General features: G+C 43.9%; 1 protein-coding gene across 2 annotated transcripts in view; it reads left to right on the forward strand.

Moving 5' to 3' along the window:
* Nucleotides 1-27,000, forward strand: part of LOC124801961 (scoloptoxin SSD14-like) — a 477,660-nt gene that overhangs the window by 324,657 nt on the left and 126,003 nt on the right. For both annotated transcript variants that reach the window (XM_047263112.1, XM_047263111.1), the window contains one exon: nucleotides 23,308-23,502. In XM_047263112.1, the coding sequence (XP_047119068.1) occupies nucleotides 23,308-23,502 (195 nt within the window). The remainder of the gene's footprint in view (nucleotides 1-23,307; nucleotides 23,503-27,000) is intronic.

A 27,000-nucleotide genomic window follows, 5' to 3' on the forward strand; every position in this document is an offset into this window, starting at 1 on the left:
ATTCAATACCTCCTCATTAGTTATGTGATCTACCCATCTAATCTTCAGCATTCTTCTGTAGCACCACATTTCGAAAGCTTCTATTCTCTTCTTGTCCAAACTATTTATCGTCCATGTTTCACTTCCATACATGGCTACACTCCACACAAATACTTTCAGAAACGACTTCCTGACACTTAAATCTATACTCGATGTTAACAAATTTCTCTTCTTCAGAAACGCTTTCCTGGCCATTGCCAGTCTACATTTTATATCCTCTCTACTTTGACCATCATCAGTTATTTTGCTCCCCAAATAGCAAAACTCCTTTACTACTTTAAGTGTCTTATTTCCTAATCTAATTCCCTCAGCATCACCCGACTTAATTCGACTACATTCCATTATCCTCGTTTTGCTTTTGTTGATGTTCATCTTATATCCTCCTTTCAAGACACTGTACATTCCGTTCACCTGCTCTTCCAAGTCCTTTGCTGTCTCTGACAGATTTACAATGTCATCGGCGAACACCAACGTTTATATTTCTTCTCCATGGACTTTAATACCTACTCCGAATTTTTCTTTTGTTTCCTTTACTGCCTGCTCAATATACAGATTGAATAACATCGGGGACAGGCTACAACCCTGTCTCACTCCCTTCCCAACCGCTGCTTCCCTTTGATGCCCCTCGACTCTTATAACTGCCATGTGGTTTCTGTATATGAGGATATTGAAAGGGAAATTCAGCAGTTAAAGGGAGATAATAATCTAATAATCATGAGGAACTGGAATGCAGTTGTCGGGGAAGGAGTAGAAGAAACGATTACGTGAGAATATGGGCTTACAACAAGAAATGACAGAGTAGAAAGACTAAGTGAGTTCTGTAATAAATTTCAGCTAATAACTGCGAATACCCTGTTCAAGAATCACAAGAGAAGGAGGTATATTTGGAAACTGAATGGGTGATACGGAAAAATTTCAGTTGGATTACATCCAGGCCAGACAGAGATTCCTATATCAGAAATTGGACTGTAAGGCGTACCCAGGAACAGATATAGTCTTGAAGAGCAGGGTGAAGCTTAAGACATTAATGAGGAAGAATCACAGCGCAAAGAAGTGGGATAACGAGGTACGGTTGAAGTTCTTTAAAGCTATAGACGCAGCAATAAAGAATAGCGCAGTAGGCAGTACAGTTGAAGAGGAACGGACATCTCTAAAAAGGGCAATCACAGAAATTGGAAAGAAAAACATAGATACAAAGAAGGTAACTGCGAAGAGACCATGGGTAACAAAAGAAAAACTTCAGTAGATCGAAGAAAGAAGGAAGTACAAAAATTCTCAGGGTAATTCAGAAATACAAGTCGCTGAGGAATGAAATAAACAGGAAGTGCAGGGTGGCTAAGACGAAAAAGAAATGATTGTCGGAAGGACTGACTCAGCATATAGTAAAGTCAAAAAAACCTTCGGTGAAGCTAGCGGATAGGAGGAAAAGGGTACATTGAAGGCGTCTATGAGGGGGGAAGATTTGTCTGATGTGGTAGATGAATACGATTTAGAAAAGATGGGCGATCCAGTATTAGAATCAAAATTTAATAGAGCTCTGGAGGACTTAAATCGAATAAGACAGAATTTCTAAAATCATTGGGGGAAGTGGCAACAAAACGACTGTTCACGTTGGTGTGTGGAATGTATAAGTCTGGCGACATACCATCTGAATTTCGGGAAAAAAAATAGCATCAACACAATTCCGAAGACTGCAAGAACGCCGGCCGCTGTGGTCGAGTGGTTCTAGGCGCTTCAGTCCGGAAGCGCGCGGCTGCTACTGTCGCAGGTTCGAATCCTGCCTCGGGCATGGATGTGTGTGAATCCTTAGGTTAGTTAGGTTTAAGTAGTTCTAAGTTTAGGGGACTGATGGCCTCTGATGTTAAGTCCCATAGTGCTTAGAGCCATTTGAACCATTTTGAACTGCAAGAGTTGACAAGTGCGAGGATTATCACACAATCAGTTTAACAGCTCCTGCATCCAAGTTAATCTCAAAAATAATATACTGAATAATGGAAAAGAAAATTAACGATGAAAAGAAAAATGACGATTAGTTTGCCTTTAGGTAAGTTAAAGGCACCAGAGCGCAATTACGACGTTGCGGTTGATAATGGAAGCGAGACTAAAGAAAAATCAAGACACGTTCATAGGATTTGTCGACCTGGAAAAAGCGTTCGACAGTGTAAAATGGTGCAAGATGTTAGAAATCCTGAGAAAAATAGGGGTGAACTATAGGGAGAGACGAGCAATATACAATATGTACAAGAGCCAAGAGGGAATAATAAGACTGGACGACCAAGAACGAAGTGTAAGTCAGGGATGTAGTCATTCGCGCCAACTGTTCAATCTGTGCGTAGAAGAAGTAATGATGGAAACAAAACAAAGGTTCAGGAGCGGAATTAAAATTCAAGGTGAAAGGATATCAATGATACGATTCGCTCATGACATTGCTGTCCTGAGTGAAAGTGAAGAAGAACTACAGGGTGTGTTGAATAGGATGAATAGTCCAGTGAGTTCATAACAATGATTGAGAGTAAATCAAAGAAAGACAAAAGTAATGAGAACTAGCAGAAATGAGAAGAGCGAGAAACTTAACATCAAGATTGATGGTCACGAAGTAGATGAAGTTAAGGAATTCTGCTACCTAGGCAGCAAAATAACCAATGACGGACGGAGCACGGAGGACATCAGAAGCAGACTAGCACTGACAAAAAGGGCATTCCTCGCCAAGAGAAATCTCCTAGCATCAAACATAGGCTTCAATTTGAGGAAGAAATTTATGAGAATGTTTGTTTGGAGCACAGTATTGTATGGTAGTGAAACATGAACTGTGGGAAAACCAGAACAGAAGAGAATCGAAGTATTTGAGATCCGGTGCTGCCGACGAAGGTTGAAAATTAGGCGGAGTGATAAAGTAAAGAAATGAGGAGGTTCTGCGTAGAATCGTAGAGGAAAGGAATATGTGGTAAACGCTAGCAAGGAGAATGGGATGATTTCCATGGTATTAAAAGGAACTGCAGAGGGCAAAAACTGTAGAGGAAGACAGAGACTGGAATACACCCAACAGATAATTGAGGACGCAGGCAGCAAGTGCTACTCTGAAATGGATAGATTTGCGCAAGGGAGGAATTCGTGGCGGGAAACATCAAACCAGTCAGGAGATAGATGACTTTAAAAAAAATACCGGTCACGTGATTGTACCAAGGCGTGCACCTTTTCCTCCGAAGCAAATCTGACGGCCACGGATGTTTTCTCCAGGGCTCTTACAAGATGGTAACCCTATGGGGAGAGATCGGGATTGTATGGAGGATATGTAAGAGTTTCCCAACAAAACATCTCCAGCGTTGTCGAAACAACCTTGGCAACATGTGGACAGACCAAAGATGCTGTCTGTCAACCCGCTGCTCATTGACTTTATGGAACACCGTCCCACAATTAGCGCACAGGGGTACGTGGACACTTTGCAAAAACTGAAGAGCGCCAGCAAGTCCAAACGCCCAGGGATGTTCACGGACGGCATCATTCTGTTTTAAGATAAAGCTCGCCCACATGTTTCCAAGGTTGTTTCGACTACGCTGCAGACGTTTTGCTGCCTCGCGTATCCTACATAACATGCCGATTCGTCCCCATGCGATTTCCATATTTTTGGCTGTCGATTTGCGTCGCAGGACGAGGTATACGGCTGGTTCCGTAGGAAACCGTAAACATTTTTCCTTGAAGAGACTAACCGTTTTGTCTCGCAGTGGGATAAATGTAATAACAGTTATGAAGATTAATTTTGAAATAATAAACGATTTACTAACTTTTTCTGCATCCCTCTGGTTTTCGTTTACCTGCCCCGTAAACATAGACATCTCTGAGTAACAGGCATTAATTCCTCAATCTTATACCAATACTAAATATTAAAAGAAGAAGCAATACATTTCCATTCAAAATAAATCCTGAGATCTTTAAAAGCCTGTAATAAATCGGAAAGAACTAAACCTACTCTTCTAGCTTCAACTAAAAAACAAATGTGCTGCCTACCAAGCAGAGTGGAAAGAATAGAAATTTAAAATTCCATTTATTTTAGTTTAATGTTGGAACTTTTCAACTCTATAATTTACAAATTATTTCACTTTTCATCGCAAAAATATCATCTAATTTCATATTGAGGTGTTACATGTAAGGCACTCTTTAGCTGCATAAGCTCTATGTGGTATGTGAAGAAATGTCACCAGTAAGTAGTTAGAGTACAGTAGTTGAAAACTGATGAAAATGGTCAACATGTTTCAGTACGCAATTGAAAGAAACCACAAACTGGTGTGTGATACGAAACAGAAATATTCTGTTAACAAAATCATGTGTAATACCTACAGTTCTAAAGTATCTGTATTGACGATTTTCCCCTGAGATAAGAACCATATATTTAAGTTTTTCTAGGTTTTAATTAGAATCTGAATCTGTTGATTTCAATTAATCGCTTTCGAAGGATAAAACTGAAAATCCACACAGTCGGAGAGTTGACCCTTTGCAGTATAACGTAATGAGCTTTGTGGAGATCTTCCAGTAGGAAGAATGGGCTCTAATATCAAATTTCCACCGTTTCATTCCTGCCCATTGATGTCAGATCCATCACAATTACATGAGTCTCAAGTGCCACCCATCAGGCTTTTAGTTTTCCGCCATCCTACTTCAGAATATCATGAATATTACTTAGAAAGCTTGAAGCTCTTAATACGACTGTCCATCAGATCGAATCTCTCTTTTGGTGAGCAGATATCTGCATCGACAATAAAATAGGAAAAATTATCTTAGAGGAGCGTTCTTCTTCACCTTCTATAAGTTCTTCGTTAGACTCACAGATTAATTGCTTCTTCGCTCAGCTGGGAAGAAATTTCTATTCTCTTTCAATGTCTGAATGAGATTAAAGTTTGCGGGCAAGCAGGTAAGCATCAACTGTCAACTATTAAAGCCATCTTGAGATCACATCTTCTTCAAAATCCGCCAATACTTCCAACTAGATCCACAGCATTCTGTAGGTTTACACTTTACAGTAGCTCTTTGGAGAGCTTTGCTGACCTGGTTGATCCTAAATATACGAGGGTTATTCCAAAAGTAAGGTCCGATTGATTGCCAAATTGAAACCACAGTGAACATCAGAAATGTTTTACTTGTAACAATTAGCTACACCTTTCAGCTACTTCTCTACGTAGTCGCCGTTCTGACTTAGGCTTTTGTCATAGCTTTGTACCAACTTTTCAATAGCCTCATCATAGAAGGCAGCCGCCAGTGCTTTCCGCCAATTCTCCACGCTGGCCTACACCTCGTTGTCTGTGTCAAAATGTTGTCTTCAAAGACAGCGGTTCATGTGACCAGAGATGAAACTCAGGGGGAGACAATTGCGGACTGTATTGTGGGTAATCTAACATTTCCATTTGAAAACGATGCAGGAGCATCTTCATTGCCCCTGCAGAATGCGGCTGAGAATTGTCGTGAAGACTAAACAGCACGACAGTTATGTAATGTTGGCTGCATAGCTTCAGGCGAAATTTCTCACCAGGCCCTCGTACTTGGCGGCAGACACTATTTTCTAGACATCTTTACGCACTCACTGCGAGCTCAGAAATGAGAAGAGCGACGTGATGCTAACTGGGGTTATACTAGAGACACTACCCAACACATCTGTGCAAAGCTTTATCGGATTTTCATAGTCGTTTCCATTTCGCGACCGATCGGACCTTACTTTTGGAATAACCCTCGCAATTTCTTACCAAACCACTGTGCAACAAAGAATCGAAATTCTTGTAGTTTTCCTGCAATATCAGTGGAACTGTTTCTCCCAAGATCATCTACTTTAGAACCCTCTCTAGCTTCCTCATAAACAGCGTTACACGCTTGTTCAATGTAATACCTTAAGAGGCTCCAACTCATCTATTCGACTTTCCCGACAGTTACTGCAGAGAGATTTTAGAATCACATGAGGTAAATGATCATTGAAATTATTCCATCGATAGGTAGATACAGAAAAGAAATTGAAAATCTCTAGAAATGTACTGAAAAAGGCGACAGCAAGAGGACATGATTGTGCTGGATCGTTCACGACGAGATTTAGCAAATGAGACCCAAACGGAAACAGAATTCCCGAGGTTAAGGCCTTTAGTTTTTTTTCGAACTCTTATATTTTCCCTCTTCATATCTGTCGCTGAGTGACTGTAGGAGGATACAAGATGACTTGGACATGATTTGTGACTGGTGTAAAGAATGGCAGCTGACTCTAAATATAGATAAATGTAAATTAATGCAGATGAATAGGAAAAAGAATCCTGTAATGTTTGAATACTCAATTAGTAGTGTAGCGCATGACACAGTCACGTCAATTAAATATTTGGGCGTAACATTGCAGAGCGATATGAAGTAGGACAAGCATTTAATGGCAGTTGTGGGGAAGGCGTATAGTCGTCTTCGGTAAAGAAGACCACTTATAAAACACTAATACGACCTATTCTTGAGTACTGCTCGAGCGTTTCGAATCCCTATCAGGTCGGATTGAGGGAGGACATAGAAGCAATTTAGAGGCGGGCTGCTAGATTTGTTACTGGTAGGTTTGATCATCACGCGAGTGTTACGGAAATGCTTCAGGAACTCGGGTGGGAGTCTCTAGAGGAAACGAGGCGTTCTTTTCGTGAATCGCTACTGAGGAAATTTAGACAACTTACATTTCGCGGAAAGGCCACAAAGATAAGATAAGAGAGATTAGGGCTCGCACAGAGGCATATAGGCAGTCATTTTTCCCTCGCTCTGTTTGGGAGTGGAACAGGGAGAGAAGATGCTAGTTGTGGTACGAGGCACCCTCCGCCACGCACCGTATGGTGGATTGCGGAGTATGTATGTAGATGTAGATGTAGATGAGTCGTTATCATTCTCTTGGCCTTGCATATTTCAGAGGAATCATCGCTTTAGGAAACATCGGTTAGACATCGACCGATAGTGCCTGTAATGAAATAAAGCCGAGGAAAGGTTCTTTGATAGTTATTTCTTCACCGTGTTCTGTCCGTACTAAACGGACAACCTACGACATTTCTTCTGCGCCACTCATGTCAGGAGTAGAGACTAAAACAACTGAGTGATGCCCTGCCATTTAAGTTCATTTAAAATGTCCTCTTCAATACGTGTTGATAACAGAGTAATCAACGTTGTTTTATCAGATAATGACACTTTAGGAGTACTGTACAAAGAAGGCAAATTTAGCACTTGGGCGCCTCTGACACAGGAATGGGAAAAACCGACCGGTTAAAACCGATCCCGGTATTTTCATTCTGAATATCCGATATTTTTCGATATTGGTTTGGTCTCTGCTATGACAGATACTTTTATTTTTTGCCGATAACCGGATATAAAACCGATATATCAGTTTTCCAAACCAGCTGTGCTAAAACTTTTGGTTTTTAAATCAAACGTTTTTTGTAAACGAGTTTGGTAGGAAGTTCTGTGGCTTCTTTGAGATTCGTATCGTCTTTGAACGGTACTGATAAGAAGTCAACCAACGGATCAGCACATGATACAACGGTTATTCGTGGACATACTGGATAGTAAATATTGGTCAATGAAACTGGTTATTGAAGCTATAACTATTGTCATGTAATTGTTCGTAGCAAATGCTGCACAGGGTGGTCCAAAAGTCTGGAAACACCCTGATAAAATCCAAATGGAGTAGCAAACAAGGAAACATAGTCCCTACACACGAGGAACGGGAAGGGGGAAACTTTATAGGCTATGCCACCAACATGGCGGCTATCTTGAAAGCCGCCATCTTGGATTCAACTCCAAAATTTCAAATGGGAATGTGGTCATGCGACATATCAAACAGATAGAGAATTTCACCAGAAAAACAATGCCGTTGTTATTTTAAACCTAGCTTTATTCATTCTCGGGTTATAGCCAGTTACGTGTGGCAGCTGTGGGACGCTCGGCTCGGCAGCGTGAGTCTTACGTACTGAGAAGTCATAAAATGGAGTCTGAAACGGTGCAAAGTGACTATCCCATGCCTGATATGTTACATGTGTTTAACTGTTAGGTATCTTTTACTCATGCTAACGTTTTAGTCATTGTTTCCTTATTTAAAGGTTACAAAATGTCCTTAACTTATGAAGAATGCATTGAAATCATCTTGATATCAGGAGAAAGATGCACACGGGTCAATGCTGAGGATTTCAACAGTCGTCACCCAACCAGACAGCCCATCATTCACAGCGCAGTTGCCAAGCTTTTGGCCAAATTCCGAGCAACAGGTTCTGTTGAAGATAAACATAAGGCTGGAAGACCAAAATACGCCACCGATGAAGCAACAACAGTGAGCGTGTTGGCATAGGAGTCCGCAACGGAGTACTCGTCGCCTGTCACAAGAATGTGGGGTTAGCCGTAACTCCATACTGCGAATTTTATCGCAGTACAAATGGCACCCGTACAAAATCCAGCTGCTCCAGCACCTGATCGAGGATGACCCAGACCGTCGGGTACAGTTCGCAGAATGGGTGACACAGCAGCTGCAGATACACCCACGTTTCCCCTATCAGGTGCTGATCAGTGATGAAGCCATTTGGTTTATCAATGGTGAAGTGAACAATCAGAATCACAGATACTGGTCCGACACAAATTGGCACTGGATTGATTCTTCCAAAACGGTCGACTCACAAAAAGTGATGGTCTGGTGTGGTGTGTGGGGTACCAGAATCGTTGGACTATTTTTTTATTGATGGTACGTTAACAGCCAACGGTTATCTGAGGTTATTGTATGAAGAAGTGTTTCCCTCATTGTTAACGGAGGACGGGACATTTTCGGAATGCTTCCACCATGAAGGAGCCCCACCACATTATGGGCACAATTTGCGAGCATACCTGGATGTGCAGTTCCCTCAAAAGTGGATTGGTCGTAGGGGTGCTGTGGAGTGGCCACCACGTTGGTGGTCTCTCGGGACTGTGTAACATCAGCGTAATGTCTCTTCGGCACATAACACACATGCTGCCGAGCGCCCCACCGCTGCCACACGTAACTGGCTATAACCCGAGAATGAATAAAGCTATGTTTAAAATAACAACGGCATTGTTTTTCTGGTGAAATTCTCTATCTGTTTGATATGTCACATGACCACATTCCCATTTGAAATTTTGGAGTTGAATCCAAGATGGCGGCTTTCAAGATGGCCGCCATGTTGGTGGCATAGCCTATAAAGTTTCCCCCTTCCCGTTCCTCGTGTGTAGGGACTCTGTTTCCTTGTTTGCTACTCCATTTGGATTTTATGAGGGTGTTTCCGGACTTTTGGACCACCCTGTACTTTGTCTAGTATCTAAACTGTTCATCTGAATTTTTTGAAAGAGCATTTTGATTGTGTCAAAAAAATAAACTAGGTTCAAATTTCATTACAAAGTAAAGATATATTTCATTAATAACGTATTTTACGTATTTTTATTTCGAAATAATTAATGAAAACAGAATGCTAAAAATTTCACACAAAAGCTTATAATTTGTCCGTCATTTCTATGAAATAATGAAAGAGAAAGGAAGTCATGGCAACTGTAATAAATTAAAAACTCAACTTTGTAATAAAAAACATTAGTTGCTCTGCTGCCTGTGTCTACGTAAAATGCCTTTATTCGCGTGTAGCCGTTGGAAATGGACAACTCAATACGAAAAATAAAGTCGCGTTTCCCCCTTGTCACTCTTTAGCACTGATTCCAATTTGTGGTATGATTTTCGATTACACCATGAATTTTAAGCAGAGATTTAAAAAATTAGAATCAGTGGGAGAATAATGGTAAATTTAATGTACCGTCCCAGTCTTTGTTCGATATTCCACATTTATTTCTGGAAACCACAACAATAAAAAACCGAATATCGGTTATTTTGAGTGGTGTTAATAGCTAGTTCAAACTGGGGATGAAAGGAAAAAAATGGTACTACCGTAAACCGGTTGTGGTTGCGATAACCGCCATCCCTACTCTGACGCCCCACTCAATTTGGTGCCTCAAACATCCGCTTGTGTCGCTTGTTCCTTGAAACCGATCCTGAATGGGAGACAACACGATGTTTGTGTCGTCGATAGCTAGCGTCGTATGGAACGTCTCATGGCGAGTCCACTTTCTTGAATTATCAATCTTCTGACTGATTTGATGCAGCCCGCCACGAATTTCTTTCCTGCGCCAACCGCTTCATTTTAGAGTGGCACTTGTAGATTACGTCCTCAATTATTTGCTGGATATATTCCAATCTCTGTCTTCCTCTACAGTTTTTACCCTGTACGGCTCCCTCGAGTACCATGGGAGTTATTCCCTGATGTCTTAACAGATGTCCTACCATTCTGTCATTAAATACACCAGTATTCTCCTACTGATTCTAATTTTTTAAATCCTTGATAAAAAGTCGTATCGTAATGGAGGATCATACCAAAATTTGGGTATCACGAATAGTCCGCGCTAGAGAACGAAAACGGGATGTAGGACTCTGTTTTCGTGTTAAACTGTCCATTCCAAAGGGCTACAAGCGAAGAAAGGCATATTACGTAGACACAGGTAGCAGATCAGCTAATTTCTATTCTTACTATAAAGTTAAGTTTTTGATTTATTGCCGTTACCATGACTTCCTTTCTCTTTTCTTATTCCATAGAAATGACAGCCACACCATAAGCTTTTGTGTAAAATTTGTAGCCTTCTTTTTCTTTAATTATTTCGAATTAAACACACGGTTCTAGCGAATTATATAACTTTAATTTTTAATGGGAATTTGAGCATAATTTATTTTTATTGACGAAATCAAAAATGCTCTTTCAAAAAATTCAAATGAACGATTTGGATAGCAGAGAAAATACGGCATTTGCCACGAACAATTATAAGACAATAGTTATAGTTTCAGTAATGAATTAATCCATTGATCAATAATTACTATCCAACCGCTCATAAATATTCATACTATGATATGATAACTCCTTTCATGAGTATCATTCTAAGACGATGCGAATCTTACAGAAGCCACAGAACTTCCTACCAAACTCGTGTACATACAAAAAAAAGTTTTATTTAAAAACGAAAAATTTCAGACAGCTGCTATGGAAAATTGATACATCGGTTTTATACCCGCAAAAAATTAAAATACCTATTATAAGCGAGACCAAACAAGTAAAGAAATGTACCCGTTATTTAGAATCAAAATACCGGGATCGGTTTTAACCGGTCGGTTTTTTCCAACTCTGTGTCAGAGGCGCCCCATGAGCTAAATTAGTATACTGTGTACAGTACTCCTAAAGTGTCATTATCTGACAAAATAGCATCCATCACTCTGTTATCAACAGGTCTTCAATGTTACATCTTAAATGAAAAACAGGCAATACACCACTCAGCTACACTCCTGGAAATTGAAATAGGAACACCGTGAATTCATTGTCCCAGGAAGGGGAAACTTTATTGACACATTCCTGGGGTCAGATACATCACATGATCACACTGACAGAACCACAGGCACATAGACACAGGCAACAGAGCATGCACAATGTCGGCACTAGTACAGTGTATATCCACCTTTCGCAGCAATGCAGGCTGCTATTCTCCCATGGAGACGATCGTAGAGATGCTGGATGTAGTCCTGTGGAACGGCTTGCCATGCCATTTCCACCTGGCGCCTCAGTTGGACCAGCGTTCGTGCTGGACGTGCAGACCGCGTGAGACGACGCTTCATCCAGTCCCAAACATGCTCAATGGGGGACAGATCCGGAGATCTTGCTGGCCAGGGTAGTTGACTTACACCTTCTAGAGCACGTTGGGTGGCACGGGATACATGCGGACGTGCATTGTCCTGTTGGAACAGCAAGTTCCCTTGCCGGTCTAGGAATGGTAGAACGATGGGTTCGATGACGGTTTGGATGTACCGTGCACTATTCAGTGTCCCCTCGACGATTACCAGTGGTGTACGGCCAGTGTAGGAGATCGCTCCCCACACCATGATGCCGGGTGTTGGCCCTGTGTGCCTCGGTCGTATGCAGTCCTGATTGTGGCGCTCACCTGCACGGCGCCAAACACGCATACGACCATCATTGGCACCAAGGCAGAAGCGACTCTCATCGCTGAAGACGACACGTCTCCATTCGTCCCTCCATTCACGCCTGTCGCGACACCACTGGAGGCGGGCTGCACGATGTTGGGGCGTGAGCGGAAGACGGCCTAACGGTGTGCGGGACCGTAGCCCAGCTTCATGGAGACGGTTGCGAATGGTCCTCGCCGATACCCCAGGAGCAACAGTGTCCCTAATTTGCTGGGAAGTGGCGGTGCGGTCCCCTACGGCACTGCGTAGGATCCTACGGTCTTGGCGTGCATCCGTGCGTCGCTGCGGTCCGGTCCCAGGTCGACGGGCACGTGCACCTTCCGCCGACCACTGGCGACAACATCGATGTACTGTGGAGACCTCACGCCCCACGTGTTGAGCAATTCGGCGGTACGTCCCGCATGCCCACTATACGCCCTCGCTCAAAGTCCGTCAACTGAACATACGGTTCACGTCCACGCTGTCGCGGCATGCTACCAGTGTTAAAGACTGCGATGGAGCTCCGTATGCCACGGCAAACTGGCTGACACTGACGGCGGCGGTGCACAAATGCTGCTCAGCTAGCGCCATTCGACGGCCAACACCGCGGTTCCTGGTGTGTCCGCTGTGCCGTGCGTGTGATCATTGCTTGTACAGCCCTCTCGCAGTGTCCGGAGCAAGTATGGTGGGTCTGACACACCGGTGTCAATGTGTTCTTTTTTCCATTTCCAGGAGTGTATTTTAGTCCGTACTCCTGACATGAGTGACGCAGAAGAAACGTCAGTGGTCGTCCGTTTTGTTCAGTCCGGGTCTTGGGAAGAGGTAATTATCATAGAACATTTCCTCAGCTTTATTCCAGTTACAGATACTTCCGGTGAATCTCTATCTGATGTTCTCTAAAACGAGTTGGTATCGCGGATGATCCCTTTGAAGTATCCGAAGCCAAGGATATGATAACGGTTCAAATAAGAAAGGAGATAATATGAAGGTTCAAAAGAAAGATTAAAGGCCTTAAATTCGGGAATTTTTAGTTGCGTGTGAGTCTCATTCGTGAAACCTCGTGTACGATGCAATGCGATCATATCCTCTTGCTGTCACATTTCAGTAACAATTCAAGATGGTTTCAATTTCTTTTCTGTATCTACCTATGGATGGAATATTTTGAAGAAGATCCACCTACAAATTATTAATGAAGACTGAACATATCTAGAGAAATTCCGGAGAAATGGCACCTGACGACATTAAGATGGGCGTCGTATTTAGTAAGATAAAAAATACACAAAAATAAGATTATTCGTTATGAAAAGATGTTTATATGCTTTCCAAATAGGGGACTACATGCTCCTCCCATCCAAAAATGTCAAGGATGGGGAAGAAAATCAGCCTTGCTCTTTAAAAAAAAAAAAAAAAAAATCATCCCGGATTTGTTTGGCGCGATTTAGGTAAATTTTTACCTTACGTTTCTGCTGACCACCAGATTCAGAAACACCGGTCGCAGAATCATTTAAAACATCATACTGTAGTCGTAAGAGGTGATTTTCCCTGCCCCGGATGACAGAAAACCACGCGCAATACTGAATACATTAGCTGACAACTGCCTCGAACAATTAGTACAACACATACACAAAATAAACACTTTAAACCTCCTGATAATAAACACTTGTGCTCTTTTCGATAGTGTCACCAGTGAGAGGGAGATTAGCGGCAATGATGCTCTTAAAGGATTATCTGATAAACAAAGGCAAAAATGTCATCTCACCAATAAAGCTAAGAAAGTACTTACGTTTGGTCGCACTAAAGAACAGTGACAAACACTTTGCTTACAGGACAAATTGACACGGCAAAAGCAGAACAATTGTGCTTAAAGACAGATTACTTTACAACTACATAAACGCATATCAAGGAAAGCAATAAAAGACGCCAAAGAGCCGCCTTGATTTGAAATTTCTACCGAAGGAAATAAGATTAGAGTTAAACGTTCCACGGACAGCACGGTTGTTAGCGACGGAACTGTAAGCTTGGATTACGAAAGGATGGGGATGAAAATCTGGCTCGCTTTTTTTTCAAAGAAACCATCCCGGGTTTGTTTGGTGCGATCACGGAAAACCTAAGTCTGGATAACGGGACGGGACTTTGAACCGTTGTGTCGTCCTCCCGAATGCGAGTCCAGTGTGCTAACCATTGCGTCACATATTCGGTAACATTGTTACAATTCCGAGAATATTACGAGAAAAGACTACACCCGTTACAAAAGGGGCTGCGAGAAACTGATACAGGAAACTTTATAGCAACTCGTGCATCCGTAAGAAAATCCAAGCGGGAAGCCTGCATTAGTTTTCGCATTCAGATTCTGGCGAAGGATACTTGAGAAAGTATTAGGAAGTTTTGCCCGCATGTAAAGTCAACGAATGAGTCCAGACATTGCAGTCAATCTGTCGTGGATTCGTCTGTGTTGAAACTGAAACCAGCTGACAGGAAGTATAACTATTAAATACCATCCGTTAAAACATATTTACGCGAGAGGATACCAATCTCTCACTGCCGCATGGACTCACAAATGAGAGATATTAATATAAGCATCACAAATGAAGAATACTTGAACGACGCACCAGATCGTGACGGAATTTCAGTTACATTTTACGATGAATGGGAGCGGAATAGTTCCTTTACTAGCCCGCAGTTCCGCAAGCTTAGAAGACAGCGCAGGTCACTCGCATTTACAAAAACAGTAAAATATCGGATACACAGAATTACTGGCGTCGGTGTGGTCCAGGATAGTGTTTTACGTATTGTAAAACTGGTCGAAAATGTTGAAATTTTTTATTTGCCCTCAGATAGCTCTGTAGCATGCTAGAAGTATTATTTATAATTTTCAGAGTTTAATCGTGCTGGAAATTATATGAAAGCCATGATGCTTCAACCAATACGCAGTGCCGCGCTCCCTTTTCTGCAAGACTCTGTCCTTGTTTGCGATGTTTTATTATTTCCTGCTATCAGAGAGGATAACTATAGAGTATAGAATGCTGCGAGCCTATTTACGATGCGATTAATTACGATTTATTAAAGAAGTGCACACGTGATGGAACACAAAACACGAACGAAAGCTTCAATAACCTCATTTAGAAGACATGCCCAAATACAACATTCGACTCACCTACTATTGTTAAAATTTCCTCATATGATGCTTGTCTGGTGTTCAATGATGGTAGCGCTGGAAGAATCAGGGCTAGGATTTGTTGAAGGCTGTTTTACTGAAAACCTGTTGAAAAAGACTGATGATGTGCGTATTGCTAGCTCTGAAATGTCAGCGAAGAACATTGCCAATATGGCACGCCAGAAGCACCAGACTAGAAGAAAAGAGTTACATGAAGACCATAAAGACCAACTGGATGGTTATGGCCAACATTAACCTAATTGTATATTTCATAAATGCTAATATTTTTCTGCATTTCCTGTAAGTTTCATTTTTCACTGTATAAGGAACTTTTTCTTCTGAACTATTTCAGATAAAAAGGCGAATCTACGACAGACTTTGTACATGCTATAACAAAAATTCCTGTGTTACAAAATTTTTAAAAGTGCGTCACTGTCAAACTTATTTAAAATTTCGTGAAATAAAATCTGTTATGTATCGCATACATAAATTTAATAAATTGTTGCGGGAGTCCTAAGACTGACATTAACAAATGGTATACAGATTTGCTTATCTAATTACTAAGAAAAACCTACCACATTCTCAAAGTGATAAGTAAAGTAATTGAGAAAATGTTCCTCATGTGCTCTAAAAGTATTCAGCAACGTCCTGATCAAAATGTAAAAACAAATGAAAAAGAAACCTTCATTACAGACAATAAAATAATGACAACATGCGCAAAATTTGGTTATCTCTCAAACAGTAAAAGTTATGTTAGCTTATATGGCCCTGCCAATTTTGTCATACGACTCCCACTTAAGCCCAAACATGACGACGTTCCTGCCTGGAAACCAGCTTATCTCACAAATCATCACGAATTCACGAAAACCCTGTGAAACTCAGGTTTCCCTATTCATACACATCATCTTGCAAACAATAGATGTTGCTGAACTGGGTTTGTGGGGGTTAAAGGGACCAGACTGCGATGGTCATCGATCTGCTGAACTGGTAGAGTCCGTCTTGCTAGATCTCCCAGACATTCGTCACTTTACGATATTGATGATTGCTAACCGAGATAAGATCGTACGGAATGTCTTCCCAAAGATATGGCTGCCTAGAGAACTATTAATACGATTTCGCCGATGACATTGTAATTCTGTCAGAGACAGCGAAGGATCTGGAGGAGCAGCTGAACGGAATGGACAGTGTCTTGAAAGGAGGATATAAGATGAACATCAACAAAAGCAAAACGAGGATAATGTAATGTAGTCGAATTTAATCGGGTGATGCTGCGGGAATAAGATTAGGAAATGAGACGCGTAAAGTAGTAAAAGAGTTTTGCTATTTGGGGAAAATAACTGATGATGGTCGAAGTAGAGAGGATATAAAATGTAGACTGGCAATGGCAGGGAAAGCGTTTCTGAAGAAGAGAAATCTGTTAACATCGAGTATAGATTTAAGGGTCAGGAAGTCGTTTCTGAAAGTATTTGTATGGAAGTGAAACATGGGCGATAAATAGTTTAGAAATGAAGAGAATAGAAGCTTTCGAAATGTGGCGCTACAGAAGAATGCTGAAGATTAGATGGGTAGATCACATAACTAATGAGGAGGTATTGAATAGTATTGGAGAGAAGAGAATTTGTGGGCACAACTTGACTAGAAGAAGGGATCGGTTGGTAGGGAGTATTCTGAGGCATCAAGGGATCACCAATTTAGTAGTATTGGAGGGCAGCGTGGAGGGTAAAAATCGCAGAGGGAGACCAAGAGATGAATACACTAAGCAGATTCAGAAGGATGTAGGTTGCAGTAGGTTCTGGGATATGAAGAAGCTTGCATGGGATAGAGTAGCATGGAGAGATGCATCAAACCAGTCTCTGGACTGAAGATCACCACAACAACAACAACAAGAGAACTATGTTACTAACAGAACTCAGTACGCTATACTGGACGGCGAATATTCAACAAAAACAAAAGTAGCATCGGATGTAGTCCCAACGAAGCGTTATAGGACCTCTACCGTTCTCAAAAGACACAAACGATTTATCAGACAAGAGCACTAGTAGGTTATTCCCTGAGCAAGCTGTTGTCCACGGCAATGAGGAAATGAAGAAAAACTTGGACAAAATTTTCACTTATCGTCATGAACGGTACATATGATTTTAAATGGAATCTTATACCATTCTTCCTGCAAAATATTGGTAAGCTCAGATAACGTCGATGGAGGTGTCTAACGATCACGTACCCTCCTCTCCAAAGTCAAACACAAAGGCTCGGCAGTACTCAGATATGGTGCCTGTCGTGGCCAGGGAAGATGCGGCAGTTCAAACTCGTGCTCACAAAACCAGTGCTGGATCAAGTGAGCTGTGAAAACAGGGGCCTTGTCGTCCTGGAACACTGGATCACCATCGAGGAACAAATATTGTACCAAGTAAAGGACATGATCAGTCAGAATGGTACATAGTCGTTGGCAGTAACGCGACCTTTCAGATTAACAATGGGGCCCAAGGAATATCATGACACGACTACACAAACCATCACAGAACCCCCATCATGTTTCACTCTTGGGACGTAAATTCTACATGTCTCTACCCCATGACTTTTGTCACCTCAGTGTATACTATTCGATAGGTTGCTCTTGTAATTAAAGAATTCTGAAATACGTCTAAGTTGTCGTAATAGGCTCTGTTTCCTGCTTGTATCATTTGTCTAACACACTGGTGTTCAAAATTGAAGCGACAAACCGTAATTTTCCAAGGATGCGTTTATTTTCCCACAAACCATTATAAACAGGTGTCAATAAAGCAGGAACCCTGTAAAGACTAAAGAACATAAACAACTACAACATGCATAACGGCAGACAAAAATTTTCTTCGTTTTTCTCAGCTTAACGGACCTGCACACAGATTCCGACAACTGTTTAATGTGTTAGTGTGACCATCTCTGGCAGCAATACAGGCCTGACAACGACGGAGCATGCGGTGAATGATGTCATCAGTCTCATGTTGAGTCAATAACGCCCATTCTTCCTGCAGAGCTGCTGAGAAGTCTTGGAGGGTGGTTGGTGGTTGCTGGTGCGATGCAGCCCATCTCCCTAGTCCTAGTGGATCCCAGACGCGGGCTATGGGATTCAAACGAAACATCCCCTTAGAAAAATTTATGAATTACTGTGCTGGTAAATCTCTTACGTTATTTGATTTTCAAACAGCTGAGCAAAACTGAACGTACTCAGACAATTCTCTCTTTACTTATTCTGATCATCACTAAACTGATACACAATATTTTTAGCGCAACGCAATCTGACTTTCAATAATCTCTACCAAAGAATGGCCGTGACTAACAATAACCTATACCTTTCATGAATCACTTACCTCACAAAAATCTTCGTTACTCGAACTACTGCAATACAGCGAGTGCCAATACTGCCAGCTAAATAAAAGATTCTAACTACTGAAGGCACTAACTACTGATAGGCATAGTTAGTAAATGAAAGATTTTGATAGAGAACAAACTATATATATATATATATATACACTCCTGGAAATGAAAAAAAGAACACATTGACACCGGTGTGTCAGACCCACCATACTTGCTCCGGACACTGCGAGAGGGCTGTACAAGCAATGATCACACGCACGGCACAGCGGACACACCAGGAACCGCGGTGTTGGCCGTCGAATGGCGCTAGCTGCGCAGCATTTGTGCACCGCCACCGTCAGTGTCAGCCAGTTCGCCGTGGCATACGGAGCTCCATCGCAGTCTTTAACACTGGTAGCATGCCGCGACAGCGTGGACGTGAACCATATGTGCAGTTGACGGACTTTGAGCGAGGGCGTATAGTGGGCATGCGGGAGGCCGGGTGGACGTACCGCCGAATTGCTCAACACGTGGGGCGTGAGGTCTCCACAGTACATCGATGTTGTCGCCAGTGGTCGGCGGAAGGTGCACGTGCCCGTCGACCTGGGGCCGGACCGCAGCGACGCCAAGACCGTAGGATCCTACGCAGTGCCGTAGGGGACCGCACCGCCACTTCCCAGCAAATTAGGGACACTGTTGCTCCTGGGGTATCGGCGAGGACCATTCGCAACCGTCTCCATGAAGCTGGGCTACGGTACCGCACACCGTTAGGCCGTCTTCCGCTCACGCCCCAACATCGTGCAGCCCGCCTCCAGTGGTGTCGCGACAGGCGTGAATGGAGGGACGAATGGAGACGTGTCGTCTTCAGCGATGAGAGTCGCTTCTGCCTTGGTGCCAATGATGGTCGTATGCGTGTTTGGCGCCGTGCAGGTGAGCGCCACAATCGGGACTGCATACGACCGAGGCACACAGGGCCAACACCCGGCATCATGGTGTGGGGAGCGATCTCCTACACTGGCCGTACACCACTGGTGATCGTCGAGGGGACACTGAATAGTGCACGGTACATCCAAACCGTCATCGAACCCATCGTTCTACCATTCCTAGACCGGCAAGGGAACTTGCTGTTCCAACAGGACAATGCACGTCCGCATGTATCCCGTGCCACCCAACATGCTCTAGAAGGTGTAAGTCAACTACCCTGGCCAGCAAGATCTCCGGATCTGTCCCCCATTGAGCATGTTTGGGACTGGATGAAGCGTCGTCTCACGCGGTCCGCACGTCCAGCACGAACGCTGGTCCAACTGAGGCGCCAGGTGGAAATGGCATGGCAAGCCGTTCCACAGGACTACATCCAGCATCTCTACGATCGTCTCCATGGGAGAATAGCAGCCTGCATTGCTGCGAAAGGTGGATATACACTGTACTAGTGCCGACATTGTGCATGCTCTGTTGCCTGTGTCTATGTGCCTGTGGTTCTGTCAGTGTGATCATGTGATGTATCTGACCCCAGGAATGTGTCAATAAAGTTTCCCCTTCCTGGGACAATGAATTCACGGTGTTCTTATTTCAATTTCCAGGAGTGTATATATATATATATATATCAGTTCATGGCAGCCAGTCTTACAAATTTCGTTTTCTGACGGACACACGTCCAGATCGTCCGCTCTCAAAACTCTGCCATCTCTCTTCCCACATCCACCACTGCTGGCGGCTCACCTCCAACTGCGCAACGCTAGGCGCTGTTCACATCCAACTGCCCAACACTACAATAGCAAACATTCCAACAATGCAAATCAACCACAGACTCCACACAGCACAGTCAGTGATTTTCATACAGAGCGCTACGTGGCGTTACCAACATAAAAACCTAAACAGCCAACTTACAGAAATGGAGAGAGCGAGCAGGCCACGCCATGCGTACTATAACTTCTGTTCACAAGAAAACATTAGCCACCTGTACTTTATGAGGTCGAGCATTACCATCCATCACTACGAAGTCTGGGCCTACAGCACCTCGCAACAACCGCACATTAGGTCCCAAGATTTGGTCACGCCACCTGACAGCAGTTAAACCTTGCCCACTCATCCGTACAAGTTCCTGATGAGGCGTTCGAGTGATCAACATAATCCCTGCCAACATCATTAGGGATCCTCCTCGATCTCGGTTTCCTTCCATAATGTTTTGGTCCCGAAATCGTGTTCCACGTTCCCTCTAGATGCGAATCGGCCGTGAATCACTCTCCAGACCAAATCGGGACTCGTATGTCAAAAGAACATCGGCCCACTGTTCTACTGTCCAGGTGACATGTTGACGACTCCACTCCAGACGTTTCCTTCTATGAGGAAGCAGATCTCTGACAATAAAGGCCACTCTGCCGAAGCCCTCTGTACAACATTTGCATCAATACAACACGTCCAGTGGATGCTGCGAGGTCAGATGCCAGTTGCCATGCAGTAACAAGGCGGCACCGTCGTGCCCTTACAGCCAAATAATGGTCCTCTCTTTCTGATGCAACATGTGGTCGCCCCTGCCCAGGTCTTCGGTATGTGGTTTCGGTCTCTATAAACTGTCACCACATCCGAGGAGCAACAGAACGATTCACATTAAGCCATCAAGCCAAATCAGTTTGCGACTGGCGGCTTCCATTCTTCCTATGACGTTTTCTCTGTACCATACTGCATCGTCCATGACTGTATACAGCGATTGTGGATGTGGGTCTACCCGGGAAACACTAACCCGTTCGATAGGTGCCCTGACGTCATCGTTGGTGTGCTTGTCCGTTGACTGGAATACCACCTTGCGTACAAAACATGACCGTACAGACATCTATTGACAGTCTGTGTGACTATGTCGTGAACTGGACACAGGATGGGGAAATAGCGGTTTGTTGCTTTAATTTTGGACACCAGAATATCACTATCGCTGGTTAAAATGGTTCAAATGGCTCTGAGCACTATGGGACTTAACATCTGAGGTCATCAGTCCCCTAGAACTTAGAACTACTTAAACGTACCTAACCTTAGGACATGACACACATACATACATGCCCGAGGCAGGATTCGAACCTGTGACCATATCAGCCGCGCGGTTCCGGACTGAAGCGCCTAGAACCGCTCGGCCACCGCGGCCGGCGCTGGTTAAAAGGACACCTTGGTAAAGGAAGCAGCACACAGCTTTAAAACATTTGTTAGTGGTCTGCTCGTCAGGTGATGCTCTTCTAGCCTTATAATTGGACATTAACATGTATTCTGTGTTTTCGTTTACGGTACGTCCAATATTTGTACCTTTTTTGCTTTTACCTCGTCCACATCTCTAAGCATGTTTACATCTCTTGCCGCAATTGCACAATGATTATGTAGATGTAGGCAGAATATCAGGAGAATGGTTATAAAATGAGCCATGAAAATAATTTTATGCTTGCCTTTGTCAGTTGCCACTCTTAAACAACATTCTAAAACACTCCTTATTAAATATGAGCTGATTCTCTAATGGCAGAACGTTACAATATAAAAATCAGACATCTACCTGAATCGAAACTTCCTGGCAGATTAAAACTGTGTGCCGGACCGGGACTCGAACTCGGGACCTTTGCCTTTCGCGGGCAAGTGATCTACCAACTTTTTTTTTCTTTCTCCCCTCTTCCATTTTGTTCGATATAGTTCGTTGCGTTTGGTCTGGGCAGACGTCACAAGATATCCGTTGAAGATGATCGTTGATTCTTTGGCTCAGTTTTTTTTTATTACAGAGAGCACTCAGCCCTCTGACCGAACACGCTGAGCTACCGTGCCGGCTACCAACTGAGCTACCCGAGCACGACTCACGCCCCTTCCTCACAGCTTTACTTCTGCCAGTACCTCGTCTCCTACCATTCAAGCTTTACAGAAGCTCTCCCGCGAGCTGTGAGCTTCTGTAAAGTTTGGAACGTAGGAGGCGAGGTACTGGCAGAAGTAAATCTGTGATGACGGATCGTGAGTCGTGCTTGGTTCAAACGGTTCAAATGGCTCTGAGCACTATGGGACTCAACTGCTGAGGTCATTAGTCCCCTAGAACTTAGAACTAATTAAACCTAACTAACCTAAGGACATCACAAACATCCATGCCCGAGGCAGCATTCGAACCTGCGACCGTAGCGGTCTTGCGGTTCCAGACTGCAGCGCCCTAAAACCGCACGGCCACTTCGGCCGGCTAGTCGTGCTTGGTGGAACACTAGCCCGCGAAAGGCAAAGGTCCCGAGCTCGAGTCTCGGTCTGGCACACAGGTTTCATCTGCCAGGAAGTTTCATATCAGCGCACACTCCGCTGCAGAGTGAAAATCTCATTCTGGAACTACCTGAATCGTTCACCGCTGGATATTTTTCAAGTGCTTATCCAAGTTGTGACGTGTCCATAGCAGTTATTAAGTCCGGTTAATAAAAGTCCACCTTTGCTACAGTGTCCTTTATTAACAATACTACCAGTTTCGAGGGGTTAATCCTCCAGCTTCAGACAGTTTATTGTGGACCACATGGTAAAGGGTACCCTACCAGTTTCCAATGTTACTTGAGCGTGTATCAGGCACCTAGCATCAAGAGCTAACCATGTATGTTAAAGTGCCAGAAGAATGAGGATCAATGCTACGCAGGTGGTAGCACTGTTGATAAAAGACTCTGTGGCAGATGTAGAATTTGATGTACTTCTTGTTTCAAGTGCTTGGTCAATGTAAATGTTACTATCTTTACTGAGAGAAATTCCTGTTCGAATTTATTCTTAGATCGCACATGAAGAGGGCGTTGATGGCCCTAGCGGTGGCTGTTGTTCTGGTGGGTTTGGCTGTCGGTCTAGTCTTCGCCTTGCGACCTCAACCCGACGATGGCCCGAAACCACTGCCGCCCTCAGACTCCATCATGGGCGTCTACACTCATGCTGCAGTCGCCACGAATGGGTATTTGTGCGCGGGTATTGGAAGGTGAGTCTATGGCTAACAGATCCAGCTCTAAATTATGTCTCTTATGTCCTCAAGACCAAATTAATACGATATCGTGATCAAAAGGTTCTAATAAAATTTAGACTGCAACATGGTACCAGCAACAACAACTGGCTATTTTCACAACATCTGCACTATCTGATCAAAACTATCCGGACATCTATGCGAAATTTACCACTAGATGTAACGAAAGTCGGACCCGCCAATGTAAAAGGAGCAGGGAGGATTGCTTTGTCAGTAGAGAAGCAGTAATAGTAGAGAGGTTCGATCTGGAGAGTCAGTGACTTCGAACTTGGACTAGTCATTGGGTGATACCTGACTAACAGACCCGTCTGCGACATTTCAGCCCTCCTAAAGCTGACCAGGCCGACTGTCGGTGATGTGATTGCGAAGTGGGAACGGGAAAGGACCGTCGAAGATTGCGGAAGATAGGTGTAAAAAAAATCGCATGAAATCTGCGGAAGGAATGGCCTGTGAGATTCAAAATGCTACCGGCAGTCCAGCTGGCACATTGACTGTGCGTAGGGCGTTGGAAAGAATTGGGTACTATGGTTGAACAGCTCCTCATAAGTCACTCATTTCTGGAGTCAACACTGCGCGGTGCTTGAGGTGGTATAACGAGGGACGCCACCGGGCAATGAGTGACTGGAAACGAATGATTTGGGGTGATGAAGCACGTTGTGCCCTGTGGTAATCCAATGCAAGGGTTTGGGCTTGGAAAATGAGTGGAGAGCATTACCAGCCATCATGTGTGAAACCAATAATGAAGAGATGATGTTATGACATGAGAATGTTTTTATTGGTTAGGATGTGGTGGTCCACTTATTCCGCTTAATAAAATGCTAAACGCGGAAGGATATGAACATACTATACAGTGTTTTGCCCTATTTGCAGTACCGCAGCGACCCCCAACCTGTTGGGGCCGGCCCCCCTCCCCTCCCCCTCTTGGGGGGCGTGATAACGCTAAATGGAGGGCACGAGCTTACTGAAAAAGAAAAAAAGTATGAATTCAAAAACTGCTTAATTTACCGAAAAGTGAGCAAAGCGAAATACATTCTGTAGTAATATTACCTCCCCCCCATGAACCATGGACGTTGCCGCCGGCCGTGGTGGTCTCGCGGTTCTAGGCGCGCAGTCCGGAGCCGTGCGACTGCTACGGTCGCAGGTTCGAATCCTGCCTCGGGCATGGATGTGTGTGTTGTCCTTAGGTTAGTTAAGTTTAAGTAGTTCTAAGTTCTAGGGGACTGATGACCACAGCAGTTGAGTCCCATAGTGCTCAGAGCCATTTGAACCAGCCATGGACGTTGCCGTTGGTGGGGAGGCTTGTGTGCCTCAGCGATACAGATGGCCGTACCGTAGATGCAACCACAACGGAGGGGCATCTGTTGAGAAGCCAGACAAACGTGTGGTTCCTGAAGAGGGGCAGCAGCCTTTTCAGTAGTTGCAGGGGCAACAGTCTGGATGATTGACTGATCTGGCCTTGTAACACTAGCCAAAACGGCCTTGCTGTGCTGGTACTGCGAACGGCTGAGAGCAAGGGGAAACTACAGCCGTAATTTTTCCCGAGGGCATGCAGCTTCACGAGGGCTGCATCAAACCAGTCTTGGCACTGATGACCAGAACAACAACAACAACAAGTAATATTAATATAATAAAAAGTAAAAAAATCGCATTTGCACTAACATCATGCGCTTACAAATTGGTCTGTATTAATGCTGCGCGATGCATTTAATAATCAACTTTTCAATATTAAATTAAAAACTGGTCTAGTAATAATTAATGATTTCCTTGAGCCTGGCCTGCACAGCAAAGTTTTCCATAGAGAATTTAATATTTCCCGCGTTTAGCTGAAGTTTATATTTTGTCTTCAAAGCAGCCAACGCAAAAAATCCTGCACCGTAAAAGTAGAATGTTGTGAATGGCGATAGAATGGAAATGTTCTTCTTTTCAGTGCAGAAAACTCATTTTCAGTGCGGAAAACTCATCATTCACCTGTGCTCAGCATTCCAAAAATGTTCAAATGTGTGTGAAATCTTATGAGACTTAACTGCTAAGGTCACCAGTCCCTAAGCTTACACACTACATAACCTAAATTATCCTAAGGACAAACACATACTCCCATGCCCGAGGGAGGACTCGAACCTCCGCCGGGACCAGCCGCACAGTCCATGACTGCAGCGCCTGAGATTGCTCGGCTAATCCCGCGCGGCTGTCAGCATTCCAAGGGCGATTTATTGCTGAATTATCTGTTGATTTCGAAACTTGTCGTGAAGACTACGGAGATGTCTTCTTCGGCAGTTGAAGAGACCTTCGGCAATATTTAGCAATGGATACCTAACCCATTCGTAACGTACTACCGAGTTTCCGTCAGCAAGGAAATATTTTTTAAAATTATTTTCCAGCGTGTTTAAATGATTTTAATGGTTGCAGAAACAGTTGTCACATGTTTTTCTTCAGCCTTGTAAGTTTTAATACATCCACCTCTACTTGCGAACAATTTTTTTTTTTTTTTTTTTTTTTTTTTTTGGGGGGGCCGTCACAGTTCCAGTTTTCTACAGAAGGAATTAACTTCACCAGTCGTTTCCAACATATGTATACTTGAAACTTCCTGGCAGATTAAAACTGTGTGCCCAACCGCAGGAGAGTTTCTGTAAAGTTTGGAAGGTAGGAGACGAGATACTGGCAGAAGTAAAGCTGTGAGTACCGGGCGTGAGTCGTGCTTCGTAGCTCAGATGGTAGAGCACTTGCCCGCGAAAGGCGAAGGTCCCGAGTTCGAGTCTCGGTCGGCACACAGTTTTAATCTGCCAGGAAGTTTCATATCAGCGCACAATCCGCCGCAGAGTGAAAATCTCATTCTGGAAATACACTCCTGGAAATGGAAAAAAGAACACATTGACACCGGTGTGTCAGACCCACCATACTTGCTCCGGACACTGCGAGAGGGCTGTACAAGCAATGATCACACGCACGGCACAGCGGACACACCAGGAACCGCAGTGTTGGCCGTCGAATGGCGCTAGCTGCGCAGCATTTGTGCACCGCCGCCGTCAGTGTCAGCCAGTTTGCCGTGGCATACGGAGCTCCATCGCAGTCTTTAACACTGGTAGCATGCCGCGACAGCGTGGACGTGAACCGTATGTGCAGCTGACGGACTTTGAGCGAGGGCGTATAGTGGGCATGCGGGAGGCCGGGTGGACGTACCGCCGAATTGCTCAACACGCGGGGCGTGAGGTCTCCACAGTACATCGATGTTGTCGCCAGTGGTCGGCGGAAGGTGCACGTGCCCGTCGACCTGGGACCGGACCGCAGCGACGCACGGATGCACGCCAAGACCGTAGGATCCTACGCAGTGCCGTAGGGGACCGCACCGCCACTTCCCAGCAAATTAGGGACACTGTTGCTCCTGGGGTATCGGCGAGGACCATTCGCAACCGTCTCCATGAAGCTGGGCTACGGTCCCGCACACCGTTAGGCCGTCTT

This window comes from Schistocerca piceifrons, chromosome 1, assembly GCF_021461385.2.
Source record: "Schistocerca piceifrons isolate TAMUIC-IGC-003096 chromosome 1, iqSchPice1.1, whole genome shotgun sequence".
In the NCBI taxonomy this organism is placed as follows: domain Eukaryota; kingdom Metazoa; phylum Arthropoda; class Insecta; order Orthoptera; family Acrididae; genus Schistocerca; species Schistocerca piceifrons.